The sequence below is a fragment of the Nipponia nippon genome, unplaced genomic scaffold, assembly GCF_047370975.1.
Source record: "Nipponia nippon isolate SJK-2023a ecotype South Korea unplaced genomic scaffold, ASM4737097v1 scaffold_3, whole genome shotgun sequence".
Classification (NCBI taxonomy): Eukaryota; Metazoa; Chordata; class Aves; order Pelecaniformes; family Threskiornithidae; genus Nipponia; species Nipponia nippon.
The window spans coordinates 104,256,617-104,282,561 of NW_028262347.1; the positions used below are offsets into that span (position 1 = coordinate 104,256,617).

The window sequence follows — 25,945 nt, forward strand, 5'->3', positions numbered from 1 at the left end:
CTGTTTTTATCTAATCACTCAATACATTGCAAAGAAATTAAACGGAAATCTTCATGGTACTTCGTCACAGAAAATTTTGTCAGCTTCTCAAACTTTTGCAGAGTATGCTATCCCTGGGAGTTAACATCTAGCAGTTAGGCAGTTGCTAACAAAACTACAACTGCTAGGTGCAAAATTTTTAATCCAATACAAAAAAGAAACCGAAAAAAGAATTGCAAAGCCATATCAGACCGCTACCAATCAAAATTTTGGGGTCAATTTTCTCCACTATCCACCGACCAGGTGACACAAGTGACCACTGGTATGCACAAATACATCAATTAGAAGCACAATGGCCCTACTTACATATAGAGATCAGGTTTATGCACAACACAGCGAAGTCAAGCCAATGTTCCAGCTCTTTCCAATGGAACAGCCTCCCTAAAATTTTACCATGAATCATCTTTTTTCCAGTATATGTATGTAGCTCTACTTTTGCTATTCCTTGAAGGCAACATATTTTTATATTCCAAAACGGGAACATTTAAGGTGTTAGCAAGACGTTCTCTACTCATAACTCTTTAGTACAAAATGAATTAGCATTAGACAGTTTGTTAACTTTTTGATATTGACAATTAAAGCCAGAACAGTTGCCTGTAATGCAATAACCATAGTTCCGAGTATTGACCTTGTGACCTTCTCTACCCAAACATATGAAAATACTGCCTTTTAAAAGCACTGTTGCCCGAGGCTCTGCGTATACCCTGGTGCCTCCTGAGCAAAGAAGCTATACTCCTCTTTCACCCCATCAGGACATCCCATCCATGGGAGCAGATTAATCCAAAACAATGGACAGAGGACCAGGTCTAAGAGCCACACACTGACTTGTTTAAGAAGCAGTTACTCCAGGATAGATAAAGGCTGTTCACCTATGTTGTATCTATGGAAATCTACTGCCAAGCAGCCAAGAACCATTAGACTTCCTGAGATGAGAAGCTGCACCACATTAACTCAATACAAACTTAGCATTAAGTCAATCACACGAGTTTAAAGCAGTATTTCACAAAAGTAAAAAACTGACTTTTGTCAAATATTGCTTCAAAGAAGGGGTACACCAAACAGGTGGTCAACAAGCAGAAGCACTGTCCAGACTGCTTTGTATATCTTTGAGGAGAGGTTATTAAAAAAATTACATCATGAGCCACTAAAATATGAAGCTACAACAGTAAATAAGGAAAAGCTAAATAGTATTTATACTTGCCAATAATAAAGCAGATTTTACACAAGTAATACATCTTTAGTATCTCCCATCTGTCTTCCATTACTGAAAAAACACACATGTAATCAAGCATAGTGTCTTAGGTAGGACACTGAGGTTGCCTAAGAATAAATTACAGGAGAAGTATACAGCTAACTCACTTAACAGATGCAGGTTCTGCACTTGAAAACTGCTCAGTCTAAAAGAACAAGCAGATAAGAATTTTCACAGAAAAATGTCAAAAAGTATCAGAAATATCAAAGAACATCTTGAGTCCTACATTTACTAAAATTCTGACCAAAAAGTCCCAGCTTGTTTGAAGTGCAGTGGGTAGAAGAGACGTTCAAGAATTAAGGCCTGGATAGGATCCAACGGATTTCCAACCTGACTATACTGAAACCATTTCCGTTTCCAAGAAGAGCTTGCTCTGCTTCCTGCCTGCGCAAGGACCTCCAGGTGTGTCGGGTGGCCCCTGTCTGCCCTCCTCCATGGCACTCCGGCAGGTAGCTTTCAAACCTGGCCAAGGCAGGAAACTCAGACACAGGCAGTGTGAAAGGGCATCTGTATTGCTCATCCAGCCACAGCTGTCCTTTACAGTGCAGTTATCAAGGTAGCTTCATTTCTTGATCTTGGAAATTACCCTTCACTGGGGATAATGGTAGAAAGTGAATCCACTGCTTTACTGTGGAAAGAAACTGTCCAAGCTTGGGTTCCAAGCTCACCTGGAACAAAACTTAGTAGCTTATAACTGTCCATCTTGCAAAACACATATACCATAGGGAATCCACATGGAAACAACATAACCTCAGAAAAGGAACCAAGCAAGGAACATCCAGGCCTAATTACTGCTTAGCTGGCAAACTCCTAGATGAAAAAAGGCAGTCAGTGGCATCTCATTCCAGTGACACCAACTGCAGAGCTGAATGGCTTCAAATCAGGCGGGCAAGAAGGCCCAACTTGTTCCTGCAGGGCTTGGCTGTTGTGCTGTCCAGGAGACTGACTCAGCAGCAGATCTGGAATCTAAAATGTTTATCTGCATAAAACAAGCTGAGAGAGACCAAGGTTTCTTGAATAATGGCTTCAGTAAGTACTGCCAACCTGTCCCCAGTATGCTTGTAACTGGCATCCATCAGAAAATTTGAGTGCTTGTGGTTTCATTATCAGATCAGTCAAGCCATGATTGATAATGTTGTAACATCTTCCATTTTATTAACCATTTGGCTGAAAAATGAACTGATTTCAGACAGAACAGCTAGCATCTTCAGTGAAATCTAGTAAGCAGCATTAGGTAAAGTACAATGTTTTGTTAAACAATGAACTGCCTGTCTTAATGCTATGCTATGTTCTGAGAACAGCTGGATTGAAGTGCATTTTTTCCTTTTTTCCTGGAGCCATTCAGGAGTCTAAAAATTATCTGAGATAATTTTGCAGTGCAAAGGAGGCCCAACTACGCAAGGAAGGATGGACCATAGTGCAGGCTCAGGAATGCCTCCCACTTCCACCTGCCTCTGATAAGCTGTCCAAGTTGATAAAGATGTGAATGTTCTGTCTTCTGAGATAACCCCACCCCCGTGACAGAAACCTGCTGGTCTTAGTAGGCTGACCAACACAAGTGGTGCTGGTTAAAATCGGCACACACTGTGCTAACCTCAGTAGCATCTTCTTTCTTGCTTTCAACTCACTGTCTGACTCCAAGATAGTCTACCTGCTCAGACTTATGCTTGCTGAAAATTATTTTCTTCATTCTTGGCAGTAAGTCTTCTCTGGATGTGAGAGATAACTGGCTTTTCTAGCTTCTGCCTTTTCAAGTATGTTCCTCTTAATTTCAGATCTGAGGTGAAGACACTGTCTCCCTTCCAAACCGAACAGGTAGCGCCTGTTGCCACAGATGGCAAGGGCAGTGATGATGCAGGCTGGGCAATGTCTAAACCTAGAGAGTTTAAATCCAAACTGAAGCAAACACAGGGCACCAGGGTACACAAGTGTCTTAACTGAAACCGAGATGACATTATGAGATTTCTGCCTCAAAGGTTTTGGAGAATGAGACTAAAATGGCGAAAGCAGTTCAGACACTTATTGGCCTCCATTTCACCATCACAAATGGTAAGAGGAAACGAAGGCAGGATCAACGCATACACATGCTCTGCCCTCCCACAGAGGTCACTGGTAACATACTGAAAAAACCAAAACCCCAATAATAGCTGTTGCATGACAGGCAGAGATAAGAAAGTTAGGTCTTAGTGAGCCTTTTAAGAGAAGTAACACCAGCCAAGACAAATTCAGAGAACAGTTTTCACTACCACTTCAGAAAACACAAATTATGCAAACAGGCAAATCCACTGCATCTACAAACCCAGTTTTCCAACAAGCAAACAAGCACACACTCTCCATAATCCATATTACTGAAGATAAATAACAAGAGTTTTTCTACCAATCCAATACATTAAAACATACCTATTTCGACTGTTGCATTTTTGTTGTACAAAATATCTTATTTATACACCAGCGTCTAATTTGGTTCACAGACTTTAGGTGCCATATAAGAGATCAACCACCTCACCAAGCCTGCATTCTTTCTCATGTCTTTGTGTTTTGTTTTCATGGGGAAAGAATATTCTACTGCCCTTGGCGGAATGTGCAGGATTCAGTTTTCCTTATTTGAAAGGAAACATTGTCAAGAGGGATATAATTTATGTTCTAGTGCCATGTGTTTCATATTTTCTGACAACTGTAGATTAAACTTCATTCAAAGGTGATAATTAAAATTTTTATGAGCATATCTAATATTAAACAGCTACTGGCAGGCTGTGGTGCCTTGACTGCTTAATGCACGAGGGAGAAAAGCAATAAAAATTAACTGTCAAAGCAGCAGCTTGATCGTTCCTGTCAGCTACCATAACTGCACTCTCAGTCATGAGACTCTCGCCCCGTATAAAGGTTACTGAATCTGTACAGTGAAACAGTTTTCTGCACATCATCTGCCCAAACATTACACAGAACAAGAAAAGAATAGAAGGCTTCAAAATAAAGTGTTATTAATTTTATTAAAACTAAGTTGTTAATCTAGGGTGCTACTTCGGGTAATAAATTGAACTGTTGAAAATTTAGGCAGAAGCATTAAGCTGTCTGTTTTCAGCAAAAGTGAGGTTTTTGACCAAGGGTTCCACAGTCACTTTCAAGCAATCTGAGGAAGCACCCCGCTGAATGCATATAACTAGAATTTTTTCTATTTTTAGCCAGGTGTATTTCCTAATCTGGCTCAAGGCACGAAAATCTTTGGTGCTACCAGGTCCTCCTTTTTCAGTGGCAGCCAATACTCTCACCAACTTAAAGCTGTCAGGGATGGCTGGAGCCTGGATTAAGCTATCTGTTGGAGGAAACACTTTTTTCGCGTTTAAACAAGGTATAAAAGATGCAAACACTAGGATCTCGATCCCAAGAGAAATTCAGTGTGCGTAACCTTGTTTAATTAAATCATTAAAAATGCATACTGGAAACATTAGCCACACAGGAGCCTATTGCTCAAACAAAACAAAAATGGTACACCTTAAACAGTTTAATAGAAGCTGCACAGATTCTGCAGTCAGAATATTACATTAGTCATAGTAGCCTTAATGGAAATCTTTAAATTATGTACCACACACAGAACAACGTAGGCAGTCACAACTTATGAAATGCCAGAATTAAGATGGTCCCTTCAAATTCAGTTACGGTGTACTCTCTAGAAATTCTGCATTACTTGGTAAGTACTTCTGCATAGAACTACCACCACACTCCTCATAAACATATATGGAGAGGTCACTTCACTTGCCATTATTTAAAATTCTTTTTAATTGCTCCATGCTCCATTTTTTGCATATAATTCAAACACAACAAAATAGAAAGATGATTGATAAATACACAAAACAGACCGACAAAAACCAACAGAAAGTAAATCAAGGTGTACAACACCTTCAGAAGAACTCTACGTTCACCAGTAACAGGATATAATAGACAAAATACCCCCAAAAATCAAATTTGGGCCCCAAAAGAACAAAGAATTGAACGTAGCCACTGCATTTCTATAAAGGTGAAGAGATGAGAGAAAAAAGTAGACTTCTATATTTCCTTCATATGCTTAGGGAGTTGAAAGCTTTAAACCATTAAGTTTTAAAAAGCTCTCATATTTGAATAAAATCTGTCACATTCTTTATTGCATTTTGAAGGGAAGGGCAGCTGAAAGCTATCCCAGGGAAGAGATTAAGCCTTTGTTCAGGCTCATGGTGTATTTCACTACAGAAGGTTTGTCACAGTATAGGTAGATGGCTTGCATATATATCCAAAAGGGCTAAAGGCAGAGTCCCAAGACTGCAGAACGATTTCAGAAACAAGCTTTGGATCTTCCCAGTCCCTGCCACATCTTCGAGGAGATCCCAGACATTGGGAATGAGATCTAGAAGGTGAACAAAGCTTTGAAGTTCAAAACAGACTGCAATGACAGTGAGGTGTACGAAGGTCCCGAAGAGCCCAATCAATTTGAGCATTTCAAGTCAAAATGTGGAAGAGCAGATACCAAGTAGATCAAAGATGCAGCAACTGTGCGTTAGCTTGGATGTCTTGGCTTTGACACTATCAGCTGCCCTTGCCTACATTCCATAGAAAAATCTGCCTGGAGGGAGGAATTAAGTCACAGAGAGGAGACTACCTACTGGTTCACTGCGAAGTGGCAATGCAAAAGGCGCAAAGCAAAGGATGTCATATTTAAGCATAGTCTCTTAGCAACCTTTTAGCTCGGAGACTTTTTTCAACAACTCGGTTTCTGCTTTTTCCAGATTTACAGTAGTCAAGAAGAGGTGGTAATTCTTGCCAGCAATTTAAATCAAGGAAGGTGGTTTCAAGACATGCCAGAGTAAAGGAAGTAATTTCTGTGTTCTAGTACATTTAGATAGCAGAGGTTTTATTTCCCCAAGAAAGCAGCAGCAAGTTTGCACTAGAGAATTCTGGAAGCTTCTCTACATTGAAACCAAAGGTGGAAAGACACAAAATGTATCTTATCCATAAAGCCAGAGGGCTTCCCAGGGACTTCAGCCTGAAGTATAACATGGTAATTTCAAACAATTTTCATTTCCTTCTACAAACCAGCTTCATTAGTTGATTTGAAGTCATTAGAGCATTGCTTATTCTGATGAAGTTTCCGATTCATAACCTGCTCTAACTCAGTGTCTGCTAACTCCACTGAAGTTTTATTGCCACAGTCATAATGATTCAAACATGTTCATAAAACCTTGAGATCATTAAAATCACTGTCTATGAAGTCCTAACATCCTGAATAAGCGACCCCTGAAGATTTATATTCCCATTTGCTTTTGGGTGTACATGTTTCCATGATCTTAAAATACAAATCAGTTGAACAGATTTACAAGACAAACTTCAGCACAGGTGGAATTCCCTTCCCTCAGCATTCCTGACCTCTAAATGGGAATACAAGTGAGAAATGTGGTATCATAAATGCTTGCTCAGCAGTAAAACAGAGCCTCTTTCCACATATCAAAGATAAATGTTGTAACTTTTCTGACAGTATTGTATATGGCTGCTAGCTTAGGAAAGAAAAACCAATACAATATTCCTTTGGGGCACTGATCGACTAATACAAACATATCTAAAGATAGAATTTTAGTCTAATTTCTTGAAGAAGAAAACCAGAACAATTAAGTGAACAGTTTATAAACATGTTTAGCTTGATATTATATTTAGTGGTTTTATAACAACGAATTCAATGTAAAAAGTTGGTATTTAGACATGCATTGAAAATACTACTAACAAGGAGGTAACTAGAACCAGCAATATACATGTAAAGTAATGACACCTCCATGAGTAGAAAGTTATTGAAAGCCTTTGCCTGAAACTGAGAATTGTCTCTCTTTTAATTATCATTTATGATTTCTACCACATTCATTCATTAACAATGTGTACTTAAGAAGTATTTTCAGTCACATACTGAATTTGATTATATCCCAAACAATAAAATTTATAAGACAGAACTTGTGATACTGTGCTTCACTTTGCGGTCAATTTAAACTAAGAAGAAATCCAAGGCTACTCGAGCATCTCTGAATAGACTGAACAATTTAACATATCACAAAAACTGATATGCAAAGAAGGGACCTATAAAAAAAGGTTAAATCCCAAGATTTGCTACAGATACTGAAAAGAAAACAAGCCTTGCTGTATCAAGATATTTTTCAAGTTACCAGTCCTACTGCATAAAATTAGAAAAAGCAATTTTATGGTGTATATTTCAAAAAATTCTGCTCTCAAATAATACCCCTTGCAAGTTTAAACAGAAATTCTGCCAAAGTGTCAAGTGATTATTTCCTACATTGTATTCACAGGGTTATTTGAGGCTACTTGAAAGGGACATGACAACAAACAAAATCCTGACAAAAGCCACAAGAAACAAGAAGAGTCATCATGATTAAATGAGAAAAGTAATCCAACCAGCATTGTTTTTCAAGTGACATGGTAAATACACAGACACAAGACCATAACTGGATACTAAATACCACTTCACAAAGTGAAAACAGTTATTCCTTTTCATAAAGCCAGATCTCCTCAGGACATCTCATCTCATGTTGTTGGCCGTTATTTTTTCTGCTTGACTGCAATGATTTGGAAGTAGCTTTCACTTGGAATCCTTTTGTATTGCATTTTACCTTATAACCAGTTTGCATTGGCCATCTAGAAGAAAATTAAAGCTGCTAACTTCCCATGTTGTTATAACACTAAGCTTGAATACAAAACAGAAGTGCCACTTTAAGCAGAGAGAAGACTGTCGTTGGCATCCAGCAGCTGTTGCTATTGTGATTCAAACAAGTTATACTTGAAGCACCTTAAAACCCTCCCAGAATAAATTTCTAACTAGGAAGCTAAAGCTATGACTCACAATTGAATTTAGACTAAAAGGTAGTTTTCCTGTGTCTACAGTTAAAATGACTCACCATGGTTCCAAAGGGTATAGCTCTTGAAGCATGATAATGGATGGCAATGAAGTTAATGAAGAAGGCAGTTCCACACACCATTGCTGGAATAAGGAAGGCTCCAATGAACATCTGCTTTATCCATCGCCTTCCTGTAAGAAGGGACATTCCAATGGGACGGGTGATATACACCGTATTTTGTTTAAAAAGTTATTAGCAAGCTCTCCAGAATTTAGGTTTTTGATGACTTCTCCCCCAAAAAGGTGAAAGAATTAAGTAACAACATACTACATCAATAAAAGAGCCAAGAGTCAACTAAGTTTCATTTGACTCCTGGCAATTCACAAGATGCAACACATTAATCCATTTATTAGGTCAGGTGAAAAGACAGGAAAAGGGATACAGCGTGAGAACATTTCAGTTGAAGAAGAGCATATGCTGACTAAGTTGGCCAAAGAAACCGGGGAATGAAACGCAGGTGTGTATGTAAGCCGTAGATTAGTAGAGACAGAGATAGCAGAGCTGGCCCTGTGTAGAGCCTGCTCACACCCTGAGAGCTCAGCACTGCTCCTGGGACAACTCAGCACTACAGCTGCTTTCAGGCAGCAACCTGCTCTGGGTCATCTTGACCCAACTAAGCTGACTCCACACATTCAGGATGCATTAAGGAACTGGTTATCCCTGGTATAAAGCAAAATGCCACAACATTTAATATACAGCAAAATTGAACTCAGACATCTTCAACAGCAGAAAAGGTAGAAGAAGAGCGATTTCTAAACCCCAGCCATAAAGGGAACAGCAACACTTGTTAGCAGTTATTAGTACATTTAGAGCTCAAAAAAACCCTCTTGGGTCATACCTTAAGAATTTTCACTGTCTATATTCCCTTTACTTTCTATGCTCTTAAATACTGTCTATATTTAAATATAATACACCATAGATGCATCTGTAATATGCACTACATTAAAAACAGTCAGAAAACTAGCATATGCTTTTCAGGACCATCATATGTATTTTCACCATGGGCCAACATAATCAGCATTTCATGGTTTGATACATGTTTGATCTGTAGAAAAAAATGCAAATCTGGCTCAACTATACAGCACAGTACATTGTAGAACATCAACCCATAATTTACCTAGATCTGTTTTTCTACAAATCACTAGGTTTCTACACAAGCCACATGGAAAAAAAAAACCAAACCTAACATCCAAACTCACAGTAGGGTGCTGTTGAGACTAAGAACTAACAAGTATGTTGTGCTAAAAAGATACTAATTTTCTTTTGCGAACTTACCAGAATTATTTTTCCTAAAGCACTATAGAAGATAATAGATATTGATTACTCTTTTATTGCAGCATAGGGAATGGATTATGCTAGTGGACTGCAAGGAGGTATTTGGTCATAACTCAGAGGCATAGTGGGGAGGCACTTGAAGATAGCCTGTCCAAATCTGTTATGTCAATTTTATTGGGCTTCTGCTCTCTACAAATAGTCATTTTGAAATTCTGAAGTATAAAGCAGAGCTCATACTGAAAAGTAGAATAACCTTCTTTAAAAGATTATATAAACAGTTTTCCCCATCCACAATTACTGGTGTAGTAAGTACTGTATACTCATTCTTTCTGTGTTAGTAAACATAGCCCTTTTGGTACCTACAGAGGAGGGCTGCGTAGGAGTCATCTGGAAAAGATGACATGAGCTGTTTAACAGCATGTTACAGAAAAGGGAGAGACTATTATACTCTCTAGATGTCATGAGCGAAACGATTATATACAAGAGTATAAAAACCCATTAATAAGATACAACTGTTAACAGTTCTTTAGCTCTTATTACTTTTAAATTAACCAAAGACTTCAGCTATCTTTGGTTAGAAAATGCAGCCAATACTGAATAGGAAATAATATGAAAGTTAAATATACTCAAAATATTTTCTGTTTATTAAGAATTTAATGGATTCCAACTGAATGACCTAACTCCACAAGGACACTTCTATATTGGTGCAAATCAGAAAACAACAACTTCTCCATTTAACAATGTAATGAAAATGCTGAAACATGAAAACAATTTACCTCCTTGTCTAGCATAAAGGCTTCCTCCAAAATATCCATTTACTGGTGATGTTGCAGCATAAACAAATATAGCTGTACTAAGCATTGATCCTCTCCTACAAGAAGTGATTTTTTTGGTAAATGAAATAGAAAAACAAACAGTATTAGAGCAAAAGATTACAGTAAAATACGTACATTTAATAGAAGCAGTTATTTGGTATTTTTAGGTAATGTAAAAATTTAAAAGTGCTTAAATTGTAAAATCTGCCTAAGAATGAGAACTGTTTGTATCCAAAGCTTCTGGACAATTCTAATTCAATTGGATGTGTTTACCTTGTGTACAAAGACCTGAACTGTTTACATGACATTACACACATAAGTGTAACATTCAACTTTTGCAGATAAAAGGTACTCTTTGCTTAATATAAAGGCCAGCATTAACAAAAATACGCTGATTGTGAATGATGTTTCTGCCACCCTTCAGAAATTAATTTGTAAGATCGAAAGTGATCATCTCACAGAAAATTAGAAGACCTGATTTAGAAACTATAAATACTATAATGAAGCCACAAATCAGCATGAAGTAGTCCAGTCAGAAGAGTTTAGTAATTTCTAAATTATCACCTCATTAAATGTTGGAGTACTCATTTTGGCATAATTTTTCTGAAATTTTACAGGCAAAGCTAATAACTTTAAATCACAAAAGCCATCTCCAAATATATTTTTAAAAAATCATGTCTAAGAATAGCAAGATACAAATGTTATTCATGAATAGAGCTGTTTCCCCATGTCCCTCTGCTACTCTTCGATAGCAAAAAGCAGTAGAAGGTTTTCAGGCAGTTTGCTATACTGTCTTCAAATTAGTTGTTCTGAGAGATTCCAGACTATTGGCATCTTGGCTTTTGATGAACCATTACTGGATGCCTGCCCTACTCAAAGCAGTAATCCTTAGTACAACCAGCTTCCATGACTGCATGGATTGAACTGAGCAAATATACCTGCTGGTCACACACACTAAAGGAGTGTTATGCTAACATTTACTTCTTAAAAAAAGTAAGCAATAATTCCATTTTAGAAAGCTACTGGTTAGACAGAAACTAATTTTAACACTTCTCCTAACTTAAGCCAATTCAGAAACACATGCAAAACCCCAAAGACCATGCATAGTCTGAAGTGACACATGTAAATCCAGGCTACCTGTGAAATGACCAGCAGATGTTCATCTAAAATTGTATCAAAAATTTCCTATTCTCAAGCTTATTCACTTGTGTTTCAAATATTCTAATGGAAAAGCTTCTCAAAACACAAACCTGTATAAATAAATGAATAGCTGACACGACCAAATTTCACTGAGAGACTTTTAGTTGGCATCAGCTGCACAATCTCTAAGAGTTTTAACAGACCTGAAGAATACTGACAGGCAATAATTCTCATAATTCTGATTTACAGCCTTTTTCACTCACATCACTGTTTTCCTAAACATAAGAATTGTCTGCACCAGATTTGGTCAATTGTTCTGTTACAGACCCAGAATTAAATTCACTTTGAAAGTGATATAAAGGCCTATTGCAATAAAAGACTAAGTGCACATATATTTTTAAAAATTACCGTTCTGACACATTTTACAATTGCCATTACTAACTTACAGCATCCCTACAGTGCACAAACATTCTGAAATGGTTTCATTCCCTCCCTTAAAGGGCTGACATGCTGTACAATTAAAAATGTGTATGTAAGTCTATCCAGAAATGTAACCATGGGGCACACGGGGGGAACACCACCATATAAAAATGAAAATATGCCATGGTACTGGTACTACAGAGTGGCTTTTTAAAAGGCAGCTAAAATCAAAAACAAGAGTTCTCTCTAGTGGCACGTTAGAAGTATTACAACTTGTTAAAATCAATAGTTACAAGTGATATTCAAGGGAAAACAGAACAGAGATTTGATATTTTAGTCATTGCTTAAAACAAAGCACTTGTTTAAAAAAAAAAATTCTCTCCAGTATCCAAAATACTATCACTGCAGAAACAGATGAAGTTCATCCAGGACACCAGAAAATCTCAAACCAGTAAAAGGTAAAGGAAGAGAACTAGGTGAACCGTAAGTGGTGTGTTCAACTGAAACCAGAGTACTATTTGTTTGTTTTAAATGAATTCTCTCCAGTCAGGACCACAGCCCACCTATTGCTGGAGGTTTTACATGCAACACAGGCTGAGCAGTATCTGTTCGACAGAACTTAAGAAATTAAATCTCCATTCCTGAGAAGACTTGTGGACTGGCTTAATGCATTGTCAGCAGTAAACAGGACTATTCACAACACAGCACACTCCTGCTTCAGTCTTTACAGGACACAGCAGGGAAAACAAGATAAAAAAATATAGTAATATCTTGTCACTCCAGATGAAACCAAGAGTGAAATATGTACCTTTTAACATTTATTTCCCACAGAATTACCCGTGATGCTGCAGAACAACAAACTAGTTTCATAATAAATCATGTAAAAGCAAGCATTAAAAAAGTAAAATTAAAGGAGATCAATTCACATGATAAGGGTAGGACAAAGTTTCATTACAACTTAGAAGAGCCCTTCTGAATACTACATCTGACCTAACGACTAGAGAGTCTCAAACACTTTTTTCCAGGCCAGTTAGAACATTCATTTTTGTAATTATTTTGTTCATTTAAGCATTTATATGCAGAAGGCATGGCACAATTATACTTACTCTGTGTATAAATCTTCTATCATTGCAACAACAATGACTATAAGAGAGACAGCAAAAATTTGACAACCAGAACCAATAAGCGATGAAAATATTAGAGGATGACTGGATGGTCTAAAAACATCTCCATGGACCTGCTTCCACCCGTACTCATCACCTAGATCTCTGTCCTAGGAACAACAACAAAAAAATTGTAAGTCTAGTCATAACAATTAATGACAAACACATAAGCTAGGCATAAATTAAAGGTTTGATTTATTAAAGCAACTTCAAGTACGTCTTCTCTCCTGAATGTATCAAATCTAGGAGAAAAGTTTACTTTTCAGATGCTTATAAAGACAACAAAAACTACTACCTGATGATGCAGTAAAATCTACCAGATTCCCTCCCTGTCCCTAAAATCCTCTGAAGTGCTTAGGAGTATACACAGGCTTCTATTGCATGCTCAGAATGGGCCTTGTTTAACCTAAGCGCGGATATGAACATTAACACAGTGACTACAGACAGAATTCTGGGTTGCAACCTAGGAGCATGTTATAAAGAAAACCAGTAACACTTTCCAGACACACATAAGGCAGTTTTCTGTCCAACTGAAGAAAGCCATTCAGAGCTGCTAGCGCAATGAATGTACAAAGAGAAAACAATGAGCTTTAAAAAAAAAAATTTTAAAAAGCATGAATGCAGATCTTACCATATCATCCATTTCTTCCTCCTTGCTGTATCTTGCATAATCTTTTCGCAAAGTTCTCATTAATATCATAGACACTAGGCCAACCAGAAAGATCACCATCATAAAAGAATTGAAAATTGAAAACCAGTGAATCTACAAAAAGAAAACACATCCCTAAGGTTTAGAACTGTAAAAGTGTTTCAAATTTGTTCCAATAAGGAAAAATGGCTGCCTAGCAGGACAGCTTGTCAGCCCTAGCTAAGTAACAATAAACCCATATTGTAAGTAACACTCCATTTGTAGAAAGTCCCACTAAAACTGGCCTGTGAAACAGCATACGTAAAGCTTTTCAACAGCCAAGCTTGCTCATGAAGTTATCACAGCTTAGTTAAGCACCAGCAAAGTTCGAACAACTGGCTGTGCGTGCTCCATTGGTAAAGGCAAGGCAACACGATGTACTGCTGCCTTCCTAGAGAAGAGGTTTAAGTAGTAAGAGAGACACTTACAGTCAAAAAGCCAAAGGAACCATTATTTCGCACAGGACCAAAATGTGCAGCAGCATTATTTTGCCTCTGACAAGCACCTCTTCTTCTTTTCACTGAGCTCCAAACATAATCCAAAACCTCTAATTTCAGAAACTAGTATAGCTCAGTATACTAGCATTAAGGAGATTACAACCATGGGTTTAAACCATCACAACTGATATCGCTAACTGGGTTAGGCTAATGCTTTTTGCTTTGCACTTACCTTAGTAAAAAATGTATATATGACAATTGCAGTTATTCAGCTTACAAGTTGTACAGTTGTGTCCCTGAAACTTCATTGCTTCCGATCATGCGAATATATTTTCTTGAACTGCCTTGTATTTGCTGCAGGCTTGAAGCTTGCCTGCACATTTACTGAAGCACTCTAAAAAACTGAAGCCATCCTATTTGAGCAACAGAATTATCACCTAAAACCTGTAAGTCCTAAACCTGTCTGTTTCATTGTCCCAGAACATCTGGGACATCCAAAAATTCAAAGACGTCATCCAAAAATTCCATGACATCTTCTGAACTAAAGCAACCATTTTGAAGGCATATTTTGTAAGGTTGTCTTAGAACAATACATACTCTGTGCTGAAAGAAAGATGGGTCAAGATACTTGTCAAATCGGTCTTCAAACTTCACATCTGATTTCTTCCATTTCACCTAAAGAGAGAAAAATTTACACTTGAAAAGCTCATTATAGTATGTTCAGCTATACTCATATGCAGAAACCCCAAACATATTTTAAAAGTCATCCACTTCAGATGTTTTCTTCAACATGAATCTAGGTTTTGGCAAAAACAATGGACTGATGTTCTTAAAGGCTGATATCTACAGGTCAGACATAGAATGAACATCAGCCACCTTGCCTCAGGGATCTAATCTTGTCTATGCTTGTTTAAGAACAAGGAAGAATCAGTCTTGCACTGCTTCAGCTCTCACCATCTCTGCGAGACTAACCAAAGATGCAAACTTCTAGTTGTCAAATACAACAAACCCTTTTCATGATTATAGAAGGAGCTCATAAAGATATTCATACTGAAGGTGCCATAACCAAAGTCCATCAAATGACCTTATTTTTCAGTTTTGTCAAATGAATAGTTCAATGATGATGTTTTCTTCCCCCACAGTAGACACAAAACGATGAGGGAATACCTTTGAAAAATCATCCAAAATTTGCCCAAGATTTCAGAACAAAGCTTAGAGAAAGAAAGCATGTTTAAATATGTTCAAGAATGATGTGCTAGAAAGTAGTGGAATTTTTCCAAAGGTTTTTTTTTTGTTTGTTTGTTTGTTTGTTTTTCTGACAGCACACTCCCTTTTCTCAATATTTCCATGTGCTGCGTTGTATGAAGAGAGGCTTGTGGAGAACATTACTAGTGTTCATCAAGCAACGACAACACCCTCTACTTCTGCTCCCCCAACGGCAGCCGTTTTGCTGCCATGTACTGAGGCTGGTGTTCAGTGAAATCTGTACCTAAATTCTCTGAGTACAGTGCCCAAGAAAAAAGATGCAGTCTAGCAGAAGTGAGGGAAATGAGAAGATATAAGAGCAGCTTTAAAACAGATGCCAATAGGAAAGAAAAGGGCATAAACTGAGATACAAGCTAGCTGGAAGGGAACTGGATAAAAGGCATCAAGTTGGACCCTAAAGGACAGACATTAAAATTTTAAAAGCTGCAAGCTAAAAGCTGCAATCTAAAATCTGTAAGACCCCAGGATTCTGCAATCTAGACACTTCAATTGCCAATAAATAACTCTGAAACGAGCTAGAAAAGTATGCATTTATGGCCATACTATCACAGGGTAGCAGCATATTACTATCAGTTACTCCACTAGCTGCACAGAGCACTGCTTTGGATTTGGAAGATTTAACTGTACTAATGAACTACATGGTGCTAATATGGTAGCACTAAGTATTTTTCAGAATTTTTGCAAAATTTTTTTCATTTTAACTTTTAAATGCAATTTCAGAAATTAAACACAAATCTACACTAATTTTGTTTTTCAAAAGCATGCCAAGATTAGGACATATCAGGATTTTTAGTCATCTTGAAACAAATGCAGCCCCCTTGAGCATATCTTTTTAAAATACATGACAAGGAACTATCCTTTCCAACAGCTGTTCTCTTATTCAATATAGAAGAAAGCATACAAATGTAGATTGAATATCCCTATCACTCACCACAGTCCTAAGACAGATTAAAAACCCCAACACTCAAGTATTACTCACTTTGAGGTATGATATTGATGTTCTTCAGTTCGAATTACAACCTTGTTCAAGATTAGTAGCTCAAAAGATTAACAGTTTTCAACAATGTTTTAAGTAGATACACTTCTCATTAGAGCATCTGCCACTAAGAAGCACTGCTTAAGAACAAATCCACGGAGACAACCTGTGAATTAACCACCACACACGCCCCAGAGGCCAACAATTGCCCAATGGTGCCAACAGAATTGGATAGCTAAGTCTTGAGTTCTGTACACTAAAAGTATTTTAAGGGAACATCTAATGTTATTTTCCTTACTGGCAGCTACTCAGTGCTGTCCACCTCAAAATTCACAGAGCAAATGGACTTCATAATGCTGGTGGAATTTCAGTATTTCTACCACCAATTTTGCAATAGAAATAGGGAGAGTAGTGTAAACGTAATTCTAGAAAGCACATATAATAACCAATTATCTGCACTTCAAACTGTAGAACTTATTCAGCACAAAACAAATGTAATAGTGGTAAGAATATCCCCTGAAATAAAATCTTATGCTGATACCTACTGCTAACACATCGTAGAAAAGCAATGTATTAAGAACTAGTTTCAGTATACAAATGTGGTGAACATGAGAAGTGAACCATTACAGATTTAAGTAACATCAAATAAATAAGGAGGGAAACTGAAATAAATTAATTTGTTATCTCAGATCAGCAAACATTGTGTATTCATTACCTTTTATCGTAGCAATTTAATATAATAGCAGAGGGCTTAGAGAAAACCTTACTAATAAGGTTATATAAATAAGACAAATTTCTACTGGAATTGCAAAAACAAAATAAGCTTTGATACTAACTGCTTGCAAAGTATGAAGGTTTACAGTGGGTTTTGGTCCTAGCTCAGAATCCAGTTCAAATCTACAATGCAAATGTCAGAGCTCCAAACCTTAAGAAAATGTGTACCTACTGGGAAGTCCTCTATACTTCTAGTCTCTTTTGGGACATCTTTTCCCACCAAAACACTTTTCTGCAGATTACAAAAGTTTCAGGCTGTTTGAAGTGTTTCAAAAATCATCATTCTTAAACCCATCAAGGTTTTTCAGTAATGAAAAAAAAAATGTGAAGGACTGAAGATGCATCTTCCTCTAATATAGCCTGACGTATCAATACATAGTTGTAGGTATACAAGTATCTATTTTTGAGCTATTTCACCATGTAGAATTTATTACAGATGCATAACCATATTACTTACTGAATATGACATCTGGATTTTTGTGTTTGGTACCAATTTCACCTTTCCTTCACTAGTCAGATTGACATCTACAATTCTATTTCCATTGTAACCGATTTCAAGTTTTTTGTAAGTCCAAAGGTAATAATCTTCTCCATTTTCATCTGCTTCTCCAACAATACCTGCATAGGGAACAAGTGTAAGCATCTATTACAGGTATGCTTTTCAAATATTCTGTAATTATTTTCTTAAAAATATGCATTACAAAAGTTTTGCCAGCTAAAAAAGCAACATAACTACAGTAAAGAGAACACAGCAGACCTTATGCTTTTCTTTTCAACCGTAATACCTGTGGATTGAAGGTGTAATCCAGGTATCTCCAAGAAGCAGTTTGTAATGGCATTAAAAGAAAAAAGCATGCAGCTACAAACACTGCAGAAGAAACAGAAGACACAACAACAGTTCCTCTAGTTTTATTTGGAATTCTTACCAGATAAACAACTAGCTGAATACAGATTTAATTTCTGTGAACAGAACTTAACCAAGACCTCTTTATTTTCCCTTCTCCCACCTATCGCTTCACTCATTTTTCTTCCTCTTAAAGATTTTACTTTCATTCTGTAGTCCTCATTAGTTGACTCCCCAAAACATACTTTTTGCTCTTATTTGCACACAAGCTTCCAATGCTTGCCAAGAATGATAGCTTTTGACTACTCTCTCTGTTACTTTCACTGAAAAATTCAGAAAGTTATCATTTACTTGAAGATTTTTTTTTACCTCCAACATGGAAAGCTGCTGAGATGCTCCTGGAGCGTAAGAACTCAACTGACCTCAATATTAGCCATGATTAAGTTCTTACTTTTCAGTAAGTTACTGCAAAATGTCTAATCTACTACAGAAAAATTCCAGAGAATGTACTAGGCTGGGGGGGGGCGGGCGGGGGGAAGAAGTCAAGTCTAGCAGTCACCAAGTCCACAGGCTACAAGCGTCATCTTTAATGTCAAGACCATCCTATCAAAGATTGCATACAAGATGGAAAGCCACAATAAAAGCAGCACTCAAGATATACAAAGGTGGGGCGGGAGTGGGAGAACAAGTAGGTGAAGGATATGGAACAGGTTATCATGAAGCAGCAGGTATATGAAGGAATGGCACGTGTGCATTACCTGGGCTTTTTAATTGTCAAGGTGGGATTTTTCTGTCATGTTTTTTACTCATGCTCATCCATCAGGATTGCCTTGTATATGCCATCCACATGAAACGTGCCAGTTTGTGCCTATGCCATACAGCCTAGCACCTGGCATACCATCTGTTCCCATGGTAGCATCCAAACCCGTAATACAGACCTCTAAACTACTTAAAGGACATTCTGATCAATCACTACCTGAAGGAGTGAACTAACACAGTGCTCCGTATACTTTGGGAGATGTCCTGAAACAAAGACAGTCAAGCCTAGCCACCTCACTGTGGGGTAGCAATTCAGGAAAAAATAGAAAATGGAATAATTTTACCTGGATGCCCTTAAAAATATCTGGCTGCCTTTTTCAGGTCAGAAAAAAAAAGTGTAAACCTTCCAAAGCCCTCAAACAGCAGTTTGAAGTCATTACCTTTAGTTATCAGCAGTTAAGAAAAAGTTATTTTTATGCCTAGTCTTTACTGAAAATAGAGTACCCCTTACTGGATATTTTGAGAACTTCCTAAGGAGAATTTCAAATATTAACGGTTCTGCGTATGACTTTGACATCAGTACGCCTTGCCAAGGTGGAAAACCACGAAGAACATAAAACATGAACTTAACTAAAGTTTGCCAGGAGACAGGAGGAGTGCCACAAATCCATCTGGATGAGTCCAGAGAAGTGAGCGGTCTGCTTTAAGAACAGAATTAAACAGCAGTTGCCTAGAATTCTCAGCAAACATTAGTACCATCTGAATCCTTTTCTTTTAAACTCTTCAGAGAATATTTACTTTCTTTTGTTAGCACCAAAAAAAACCCCCACCTCCAGCCATTTACATTTAGGGAACAAAATTTTGGTTTAATCCAGCTACAAGACACAAATCAACAATGAAAAAAATAGTGGATTGGGTGACACAGTACATACAACACATGCTGGCTAGTAGGGTTCTCAGGAAAGGTAATCCAAATGAAGTGGATCAACATGATAGCCTTCACATCGTAACAAAAAAGCCACTTCAGCACAAGATATTTTTAATGCAAGCTGAAGGTAACCAGTTCTGGACACTATCTTAATAAAACAAAAAAAACTTCTCAGTATTCACAGTATTTCAGAGATGCCATCATAATTACTAAAGTTCTCACTCCCATGTATTTTAAGTAGTCCTAATGTTTTTCATTACAGTTACTGAAATTAACAACTATGCAATGACACTCAATCAAGCAAAAGATATTAGTTTTCTTAGCATCTCTACCACCACATTAGGTGGTACTACGCAAGTCTATACAACACAGTCGAAGACACCAACAAGCTGGAGGAGACATGTGTACAGTATCACTCATGCCATAGTCATAACAGCAATATTTATAATAAAAACTGTTCAGTGAGCGGCAAGTCTCAGAGCTTTAAGTTTTAGGCAGCACTCAGTCTGGAATATTCCTATTGCTGAACAGAGACCCATCAAAACCAGAGTTTATGCAGATAAGCTATATTCACAGTTTTCTAAACTGTACTTGGAAGCCAAAGGTCAGAAAGACTTGTTCCGACCTGCGGATAAACACTTCTGATCAGTTCAGGTGCACCCAGTACTTTCTCAGACTCCCATCAAGAACCAATTAATTTTTCGGAATAAAAGCCAGGCTAATATTGACTGACCAATCTGCAGTCCTGCTAGTTTTTACCTAGCCCTCAGGAGACATAGAGCAAAATCTTCAGCACCACTTCCTTTCACACCTCATGTCAGATTATATCCTTGTATAATATCACCAGTACTTACAATGCTGCAGTCATCTATTAAGTATCACAACTTGAGGTCCTGGTTCCAAACAACTATCAAAACCAGCTTCTTAATGTCATACGAAGATGATACCTAGATTCTGCATGTTTGTTAGCTGTAGCATTAGGAATGACTTCTTGTGCACACAAAGCCTACTACTGAATAACATTAAAAACACTGGAATCACAGTAAAACAGGTTTTTCAGCTGAGAGCACAAAATTTAGTCAGTGTGTAGAAGATTTAGTAAGTACATTTGTTCTTCAGTATTTGGGCTGAGAAAAAAAAAAAATCCCAAATAAGATCAGAAGAATCAGTCCTAAAAAAGAAAGTCTCGAAGACTCGCTAGCCACACAGGATTCCAAAGAAGTCAGCTTAGCATCCATCATCCTTGGACAGCCTAAAGCCCACACAGCTGCCGCTAGTCTAGGAAAATCATTCATTGATCTTTTGCTGAAAGGCCAAAAGCCTAAAAAAATATTGTAGCAACAACTGTCACTCATGGATGGTTTTAAAAAGCCTACCAGCAATTGTGCAAAAAGAATAGTAAAGGCCACACAGATTAATTAGGGTCTACTCCAAGCCCTGCCGCAGAGCTGTTACACACACTAAGCAAATCAGCTGAAAAGAATTAATGCAATATATGAGTACTTCTCCTGTCAGGCATTATAATGTTATCTCTTACAAACAGATACATGGAAAAATGCAAGAGCCTTCCTGACTAACAGATAAATAATAAATAAATAAAACACTAACATTTCTGGCTGGGGTTCATGTTTCAACAGCTAGCTACTTTCTAAAAACAATTAAAATTATAAGAAAGAGCTAAAAAACCAGCCTCTGGCTGATGGGTAACATTATTCAGCATACTATCTATCAAAGAACTTCTGTCATGTGGCTTGAAATGTACTTTTGTAGGTGTTGTGGAGTTTTGTTTATTTTGGCAGTTTTTTTACCTCTTTCTCAGAACACAGGCAACAAAGACCTTTACCTTAGCAAAGTATTTTGTGGTGCTTTTCCTTTCCCTTCAGTTTACATCTACAACAGGGAGATTAGGGCTTGGGGAGTTTGGCTGATTGCTATCAGTGCAAAATGCAATCTGCAGAGCACTCTTTACTAGGTATGTGATCACAGGTTACAAGGGAGTGACAAAAACAGAGAGCTTAGGAGACAATGGCAATAAGGAGACATAAATTTTGATTCAAGACACAAGTACATCTAAGCCCAGAGTAATAACACTCAGCAAGAGCAATTCTAAGAACTGTTTAAGAACAAATAAAACTACTTCATATAACCACAGACTGCACATGCAAAACTGTTTAAAAGCCACTAAATTACCATAAAAGTAAATCAAACAACTCTTGCATTATTAATAAACACAAGAAGTAGCAAAATAAAGCTAAAACACTGAAAGAGTTTTACCAAGAATTGTTATTCATGAACACATTAACATGGATCTTATATCTGACCTATCTAATTACCACTTATTTGAACATTTAAAAGAACTGAACCCTAAGAACTTGGTATTATTACATCAGTGCTTGGGAAACAAAAGAGCTTTCCATTGTTTTTGTAGTTCACTAGTATAAGCCATCCAACTGTTCTTTCAATGCAATAATCCTTCAACTTATTTGTATTATTTGGTTACATAAGTTCTACATACTTGTGAGATTCTCATAATGAAGCTTAGTCATTAAATTACTCCATGAAACCCAGTAGCACAGGACTCCTGCAGTTGTAATCAAGTTGTTTATGCATAATATCACTCACCCCATATCGGCAAGTCATCAATATACATCTGGTACCAATAGTGATTTTTGATAGCATACACAAATGCATCTCTTCTGCCTTTGTCCAAGTCAATTTCACAGTAAGTAGCCTGCATTACATCGTCTGCAAAAAATTAAAGCACAGTTAATGATTTATTAATGAGATGGCTCAAAGTGAAGGCAAACCAAGCAAATGGAGGAATGGAAATTGCTGGAGTCTTTAACCCTTCCTGGCTATCCTCAAGTAGGTAATAAAAAGGGACATTTGAAAAGGAACCATTAAAGCAATTACGTGATTGTTTTTGTAATTCTACCCTTCCAGGTGCAGAAGCTTCCCGCAGACTATATAAGGAAAGGTTTCAAAAGTATCCCTTTTGCTACTTCACCCACACTACATGAAGATCCATTTGCTGATGGCAGCTTTACCTGGATAGATCATGAGACCTCTGTAACAAGAGGTATGAAATTATTAACAAACATCTAAATCTACATACAATATTATCTCTCCATTTTAGTATAACCAGGCTCATTGACTAGGCATACTGTTTGTAAAAACTAAAACTTTTTAAAGTTATCAGCAATTTTCAAGAAACTACTATAAAGGAAGAAACAATGCAATCAGGATAATGGTAGAGAACAAGGACAGAAGACAAAAATAGGAATAACGCAAAGAATGCACAAAAGGCTGCATTTGGAAATAAAATAAATCCATCTCTTCAAGCCAGAAAGCTATTTTTCCCCATCTACAACTCATAAGTAATGCAGTCAGCAGCCATTCTTTCACATCCCAATTTCCTTCCTTAATGTTTTCAAGTGAAACAAGACAAAAGGGCTCATATTTACAAGAATTCAGGCAACAACAGATTTAGAGACCAAAAACCCCATTCACTTCTTAGTGAATGTTTTCACTCTGCAAACAGTGAAACAAAGCGAACGTAAATAATTCCAGCTCCCCCTCCCTCCTCTTTTTGTCATCACTGGAATTGAGAACCCATTTCTAGTAGATAAAATTAATTTGTGCCCCAAGTACAGCTCTAATCTGTATCAAAATTCAGCTTACTTCCTCCTATACACTAACTGCAATATCAACCTTAAAAAGAAAATCAAGTCACCTGCACAGAAAAAGCATCAGCCAGTAGAATATTACCAACGCAAAACATTATTTCGCTGATAACAACAATTTGTCAAAATGAAAATATGCACCGTATGTCTAGTCAAGCAAAACTGAAGCAAAGCCTGGTGAATCAAGACAGTAAGAAACCAGCTAACAGCAGTCCTGCATAGTTGCAGTGATTTCCTGTAGCCCTGGAGAAAACAGTGCCCCTGGCTATTCTGGAATGGATGGTTCTCTTTCTCCTATTTCTTATGAAAACGTTAGTATTTTCTGCTTTTTTTTCTTACAAGACCTAACGAAGGCACTCTAAGCTTCATTTTCTCACTGAAAAAAAAAAAAACCAAAACATTTTTCAGACTGACTTACTAGGCAATAAACCTTTTGCTGGGAAAAAAGAGAAAAACAAAACCATTCAAGTCAACAACTGTCCCAAGAAGACTTTTAGACCATGGATTACATCTTCAGGACCCATACTGGTACATTCAGGAGAGGGAAGCCATTAAAGTTGGCACCACAGCTGAAACACAGATTTACAAATCCAGGCCTCAGTTTGCATTTATGCCTCTACTGAGCTGGATCCTATACTTTTTGGACTATGTTCCCCAAAAAAATGCCTCTGCTTGGCACTTTTTCACTTTAACAGATTTTTTGAGTCATCTTGACATTAATTAAAAGGAAAAAAAAAATCAGAATCCCTGTCTTTTGGATTTGTTGCTAAGTAGGGATTAATTCTTTCCAAAATACTTGGCACTTTATTGTCACTCTCTAGCAGTTTCATACTATACTCAAATAAAGGATAACGCCTTTCTAATGTCGAATTTTTTAACTCACAAAGGACTGTTCAACACACAGAGGTCAAATGAACATATATGTGAATTAAAACAAGGGTAAAAGAGAAAACTGGTAGAGGCTGTTAAATGAAGCACTACCTAGGGCCAGAGCATGGAAGCCTGACCTGGGGAAGTGCCATGGGGGCCAGGCTGGTTTTAGGTGGCTCTCTCCTGACTGGTTCACTTACACACACAGCGGCAGCAGAACAACTGAAGGACAACATGGGGATTGGAGCAAGTGCTACTACTGAAATAAAAATCACATGAACTACAAGTGCTCTTTTTGGAGATCTTTCCCATTTTACAGCCTGAATACAGCAGCCTTTGTTTGCAGTTATTAACCAAGACAAATTTGGTATTACATTGTAATCTAATACGAAGTTACTCCATGCACTTTCAGACCTCTGGAATTTACCACTAGTTTGTTTTTGTTTTTTTTAAACTAACTGAAATGAGCCATTCTGCACCTAATACTCTAGGATGTAAACAGTGGCTTTTGCTGCTGTACTGTTGTAAAAAAAAAGGAGGGGAGAAAAAAAAGGGGGGAAAAAAAACTACTTTGAAATATCATTTGAAATGAAATGACTGCACTGACATCTGATGGGGCTGCAGGTAGCAGCATGCCACCAAAAAACTGTCTTCATCCATTTTTACAGATTTTACTCCCGGTATTCAGAACACCAAAAGACATCACAGTGGTATTACAATCAGCTGTGGATCAACTACCTTATGAGTTACTCCAGTACACACACACAAAAACCCAGCAGAATCATTAGAAACAACCTCATTCAATTCTTGCAAAACATAGGTGTGACTTTACATATGGTATATGATTTTACCCTCAGCCATACTACACAGTACAGTTCCTCTCACCGCCCCCTAAAACAACTGAATGAAGACAAGTGCTCCTTTCTCCAGCCACTGAGGATGGTGAAGCTGTTGATTAGTTACAGGACAGGATTAGATGGTTAAGCTTAAGTCCACTGTGTTAAATGATTAAATGAAAGTAGCTTAGAAGAGTATTCAGTGGTGGGGGAAGCTGAAGTCTACTTCGTTACAGCTTTATCAGATCTAAAGTTTTGGGTATGTTAGATAGTTCTTACCCAAGTCATGGCTGTGTGTATATCCAAGAGGAGTGTGTAGTTAGAGGTATGTTTTGTGTTGCATCTACATCAGGGATGTCAAAGAGGTAACGTCTGCTATTAAGCAAATTTTAAAAGAGCACGAAAGCAAGACTCATTACAAAAGCAGGTGCGCTTATGCCAGATCTCAAATTTCCTATGAACAGTCAGATCAACTGGGTTTTAATCAAACATATAAACCATATAAAATCTCATTATATCTGACCGTCTCCTAGTACAACACTGAACATCATCCTGAATGGCTGTCATATTTTCTAGAGGTGTTGTAGAAGGAAGTTTTGGGCAAGCAGTTCTCACTTAGAAGTATGGTCATTTAATAACATTCCTAAATAAGCGCAAAATTCAAGTATGGTGAAAAAATAATTTCCCCCTTTAAATTCATCTTCTCCAATTGGTATTGTAGGGCAATGTCAAAAACTAATTTTCTGATTGAAATCGTTATGGTGCCAATGTTCAATACATTCAATAATTCACTAAGTCTCAGGTGTAACATAGAGGATGTCAATTCAAATGCTTGAATAAAGAACTTGACATATTAC

General features: G+C 37.4%; 1 protein-coding gene across 2 annotated transcripts in view; it reads right to left on the reverse strand.

The window, feature by feature from the left end:
- Positions 1-25,945, reverse strand: part of TM9SF3 (transmembrane 9 superfamily member 3) — a 51,081-nt gene that overhangs the window by 10,796 nt on the left and 14,340 nt on the right. For both annotated transcript variants that reach the window (XM_087764149.1, XM_087764150.1), the window contains exons 3-9: positions 22,322-22,444; positions 17,626-17,786; positions 14,750-14,827; positions 13,659-13,790; positions 12,971-13,137; positions 10,266-10,360; positions 8,215-8,345 (exon numbers count right to left, since the gene is read on the reverse strand). In XM_087764149.1, the coding sequence (XP_087620275.1) occupies positions 8,215-8,345; positions 10,266-10,360; positions 12,971-13,137; positions 13,659-13,790; positions 14,750-14,827; positions 17,626-17,786; positions 22,322-22,444 (887 nt within the window). The remainder of the gene's footprint in view (positions 1-8,214; positions 8,346-10,265; positions 10,361-12,970; positions 13,138-13,658; positions 13,791-14,749; positions 14,828-17,625; positions 17,787-22,321; positions 22,445-25,945) is intronic.